This window comes from Clupea harengus, unplaced genomic scaffold (assembly GCF_900700415.2).
Source record: "Clupea harengus unplaced genomic scaffold, Ch_v2.0.2, whole genome shotgun sequence".
In the NCBI taxonomy this organism is placed as follows: Eukaryota; Metazoa; Chordata; class Actinopteri; order Clupeiformes; family Clupeidae; genus Clupea; species Clupea harengus.
The window spans coordinates 1-5131 of record NW_024879988.1 but is presented as its reverse complement, the minus strand read 5'-3'; the positions used below and the strand labels follow the sequence as shown (position 1 = coordinate 5131).

Here is a 5131-nt window from a genome sequence, read left to right as displayed (position 1 = left end):
ATGGAAGGACTTAATAAGGAGGATCTCAGCAGACTTCTGAAGAAGAAAAAACATGAAGGTTTGCCAGAGTCTTTCTATCTCAATTCAATAAAGGATTGCAGTGCTTACATCAAAGACAGGGGCTTTCTAACCGTAGCCCTCAGTGAAGAAGAGAGGGACTTTCCTATTGCCTATTCAATGGTGATCCATGAGAAGATCGAGATGTTTGAGAGGCTCCTCAGAGCTGTGTACACACCACAGAATGTGTACTGTGTGCATGTGGACAAGAAGTCTCCAGAAAACTTCATGAGGGCTGTGGAAGCCATTGTTTCTTGTTTTCCAAATGTGTTTGTGGCAAGCAAACAGGAGAGGGTTGTTTATGCCTCTTGGTCTCGAGTCCAAGCTGACCTGAACTGCATGAATGATCTGATGGACTCGACTGTCGAGTGGAAGTACCTTATCAATACCTGTGGAACTGACTTCCCCATCAAAACCAACACAGAGATGGTGCGAGCACTAAAAGTGCTAAATGGACAGAACAGCCTAGAGTCTGAGGCAACTCCTGGGCACAAGAAAGCTCGCTGGGAATACCACCATAATGTCACTGAGTCTGGTGTCATTCGGACTGGCATTAAGAAGAGCCCCCCTCCCATCAGTACCCCAATGTTCTCTGGAAATGCTTACTTTGTGCTGTCGAGAGAGTTTGTGGAGCACTTGTTTAAAAACCCAGAGGCTAAAGCTTTGATTGAGTGGGAGAAGGACACATACAGTCCAGATGAGCACCTTTGGGCAACTCTTCAGCGAATGCCAGGTATGCCAGGGTCCAGCCCTCCCAACAACAAATACGACATGTCAGACATGAACTCCATAGCCCGTCTAGTGAAGTGGATTTATCATGAAGGAGATGTAAGGAGGGGGGCATCTTATCCCCCATGCAATGGAGGAAACATAAGAGCAGTGTGTGTGTATGGTGCCGGTGATCTCAACTGGATTCTCAGGCATCAGCATCTTTTTGCCAACAAATTTGACCCAGAAGTCGATGACAATGCACTTAAGTGCCTCGAGCATTACTTACGCTATAAAACTTTAACTGGTCAATCACTTCAGTCTGCTGAAAAATCACACATAATGAAAAGGTAATTCATCATTCTACCAGAATTATGTATGTGTATTTATTTGGTCTATACGTAATTGCTTGAAAATAAGTATATAAACTACTTTATAGCCTACATGTGATGCACTTTGGCGCCTATGAAGCGGAGCTGCGTGCGCAACCTGGGCTGAGTGTGACATTGATGAGCGGTGCGCCTCCGCGCCTTGCGCTGAAAAGTTGAGAATATTTCAACTTTTAAGCGCACCTATAAAACGCTAGAAAGAGACGACGCGCGGCGGATAAAAGGCGCACACGATAGGCGCGCCGTACCATAGGAAACAATGGTTTTCCTATAGCGTCACATTTTTAGAAACGCGTTTGGTGTGTTTCGGCCCTCTCCAAGTACAGCGTCAGGTGTCGCTCGACGGGCCCATCCTCAATCTCAGTACAGCGTCAAATTTTCTCGAATTTGCTCATGTTCAAATACGTGCTGTTTTCAAATCATCGGGAGTATCAAATTATATATATACAGTAGCCTACACTTGAAAAGGCAAACTTATCTCAGTCATGGTTGTTATCATGTTTTGGGGAAAAGTAGCAATTTATAACAAAATCATATGTTTATCCTACATACACTATAGAAACTATCAAAAAACGATTCAATTAAATTAATAATTTTCTTTGGTATTTTTGTGATTAGCAATGATGATTGCTGGGTAATATGTATGTTGTTGTCCAGATTCAGGTCTCTATTTGATCATGTGACAATACAATACTATAGTTAAACCAATTCGTTTGAGCACATTCATTAAGCACAGCACAACTACTACTCGTAACAATGCCTTTTAAGCACAAGAGTGGAAGTAGAAAAGGGCAAGAGAAAAAAGAACAGGAGGAGCTCCATGCAACAGGTAACCTACGGCTATTGTGATAGATATACATTTCAAGACAAGTTATAGCCTACATACATTATGGTAGGGCAGGATTACTAGGCTACAAGTTGGGTAAATAGTGGTCGCTATTATTATTACTTTCTAACATTTTTTACGGTAAGAAATGTTCCTGCTGAGAGTCAAACAAGACTTAGTTCATTGTGTACACACCCATCGCTTCTGAAATATGTAAGGTTGATTCATTAAACACTATATCGATAACAAACACCTTTGATTAGCGTTTTCTTTAGACGCGGTTGCGGAAGTAGGGAACGATACGAGCGATACGAGCGTTTTTAGCGTTCACTAGGGGGGCCCGTCATAATATCTTGCACCTGGGCCCGTCGTTACGCCACTGGACAGACTGTTACATGTTTATCCTTCCCGTTGGCAGTTCCGAGACTGTGGCTAAGCAAAGACAAAACTGAAGTAATACTTTTTGGTAAAAAGGAGGAAAGATGTAGGATTTTTCTGAACAAAAAAGGACAAAGAAAAGGATACTGTCAGAAATCTTGGTGTCCTCATAGACAGTGATCTAAATTTTAACAGCCAAATGAAAGAAATGACTAAATCTGCGTTCTACCATCTCAAAAACATTGCCAAACGTAGGGGTTTTATGTCAAAAGATGACTTGGAAAAATGAATTCATGCCTTTATCTCCAGTAGGGTTGATTACTGCAATGGGCTGTTCACAGGCCTTCCTTAAAAAAAACTTGATACAAAATGCAGCAGCCAGAGTTCTTACAAAAACAAAAAGAACTGACCACATAACCCCTATACTGAAATACCTGCCAGTAAGTTACAGGATTGACTTTTCAAGTCACTTAATGGGATAGGGCCAAAGTATCTATGACATGTTTCAGCAGTACGTACCACTGAGATCTCTCAGATCGCAGCAGAAATATTTATTAGTAAAACCCACTGTCCGAACTAAACAGGGTGAAGCAGCACTCAGCCACTATGCGGTCCACCTCTGGAACCAACTTCCAGAAGACGCTCTACTATTTTCAGTTTTTTCAGTTTTAAATCTAGACTAAAGACCAAACTTTTCTCAGATGCCTTCTGCTAACTGGCTATGAACAGTTCCTTGAAGCATTATTGCTTACTGTAGTAGACTAGTGATTTTTATTATTCTTTTTTATGCTTTTATTTCCTATCTTTTACTGTTTTTATGCCTTAATGTTCTCATGCTTTTATTTCCTATCATTTACTGTTTTTATGACCATGTACTGACCTTTTGCTTTTATGTGAAGCACATTGTATTGCCATTGTGCAGCACATTGAATTACCACGGTGTATGAAATGTGCTATATAAATAAACTTGCCTTGCCTTGTGGCGATTATTAAACGCGGCAATGTGAAACGTCACTACGAGACGAAGCACACATCTTTTGAGCACACCTACCCTATCATATTTTGGAACCAAAATCCTATAGAAATCCTATTGGATTGGAAATAAATGCTATGGGATTTTATCATTCCTATAGGATTGTATTTCCTATTGGAGTTTTGAAAAAAGAAATTCCGACTCCTATAGATAAAAAAAGACTTGTATGAAATAACAACACAATACAAAGGGAATTGTACATTTACATTTCAATATTTAATAAATACACACATAGTGTTTAAATAAATAAATAAAGTTTGTATCATGCATGTGCACGTGTGTTACTTCTTCTGCCCATGAGTTTTTCTTCTCCCCATGTTGGTTTCGTATGCACATTCAATTCAATTCAATTTATTTATAAATATTTTATTCAAAATAGCGCCAAAACACTAAAATGATCTCAATGCGCTTTACAGAGCCCCCGCGTCTGTGAGATGGTTTGTTTTACAACCCCAGGGTGCACTGCAAACAGAAACAAAAGAAAAGCGTACATGATGAGATTACTATATTTGGGCATATCGGTTACCAACCTCCCATTCGTGGCATACTCCTTAATTAAGAACTCTTAACTCTTTAAGTTATCTTCACAGACTGAAATGTAGCCTGTGTCATGCCGATCAAGGCATCCATACCCTAGGTGGCATTTTAAACAAATAGGGCTTTTCCCCTTCCGAATATTTCTGTTTAAAATCTCTGGTGGAGTTTATCAGAGATAATTCATATTTAGATGTGAGTCATAGTAGAGTTAGTTGCATGATATGATATGTTGTTTTTACCACAGTACAAGCTTCACTCCGCAACTTTAGGGGGAGCGCAGTAACAAAAAATACCTATTCTCGTATAATGGGGCTGATGTTCCAAAACAGCGTCCAATGATCACTAAATTTGTCTGACATTTCACGTCATAAATTCACATGTCATAAATACAATCTCCTATTTAAAAAAATAAATTAATAAAAAATGTTCGGAACAAAAAGCCGCATTAATAATTTTCACGGAGAATATCCCCGTAAGTGGACTGCAAACAGACTGTAGAAAGTATGATAAGTATTAGCGTTTGGTATACTTCTGCAGACACGGTCTGCGCACGTTTTGTCATTCGCACAATCCATACGCACTATCCGTGCTGAAGCATACTGTGTCCAGACACATAGACATACATAGGTAATAGGTCTATATGTCTATGTCCATACGGACATGTGCGTATTGACTGCGGATATGCGAAACTGATCGTGCGGTAGTTCGCATGCGCTCTGTACAATACGTTCGTAGTGCGCACGCGCTCAGCTTGTCAGTATCTGCTTGTCAGCAACAGCACAAAAAACCTGTGTATTTGGGACACGTCCGTATTGCGCAAAGCCGTGTCCGCAGAAGTCTAAAAACTACGCGTTCGAGGTGTCCGTAGCTGTAGTACCGAGTATGATCCCATACTACAAGGGCACCAACTGCGCATGCCCTGGAAACCAAAATGGACGCAGAATTTGAAGAGAGGCTGTGTGAAGAGGTCCGTCGCTACCCGCACCTGTACAATTCGTCTCTAAAACTATATAAAGACAACCAAGTGTGCAATAATTCGTGGAGGGAAATTGCCCAGACTTTGGGAAAAGAAGAAGGTGTGTGTCGTCATAAATGGAAATATTTAAGAGACAGGTTCGTGAAGGCAAGGAAGAAGTTGAAGGGAAGAACCGCTGAAGCAGGCGGGAATGTTTCCGTTCCCCGGATCTTCTCCCTCCTGAGCTG

General features: G+C 40.8%; 1 protein-coding gene across 1 annotated transcript; it reads left to right on the top strand.

The window, feature by feature from the left end:
* On the top strand, positions 1-1637 carry LOC122131065 (beta-1,3-galactosyl-O-glycosyl-glycoprotein beta-1,6-N-acetylglucosaminyltransferase 3-like). Its single transcript, XM_042705970.1, has one exon. The coding sequence runs from the start codon at positions 1-3 to the stop codon at positions 1117-1119; it is 1119 nt and encodes a 372-aa protein (XP_042561904.1). The 3' UTR covers positions 1120-1637.
* The last annotated feature ends 3494 nt before the right edge of the window (positions 1638-5131 follow it).

Bases quoted from the DNA above. Each gene is read 5' to 3' on its own strand.
- LOC122131065 (XM_042705970.1), top strand. From the start codon at position 1: ATGGAAGGACTTAATAAGGAGGATCTCAGCAGACTTCTGAAGAAGAAA.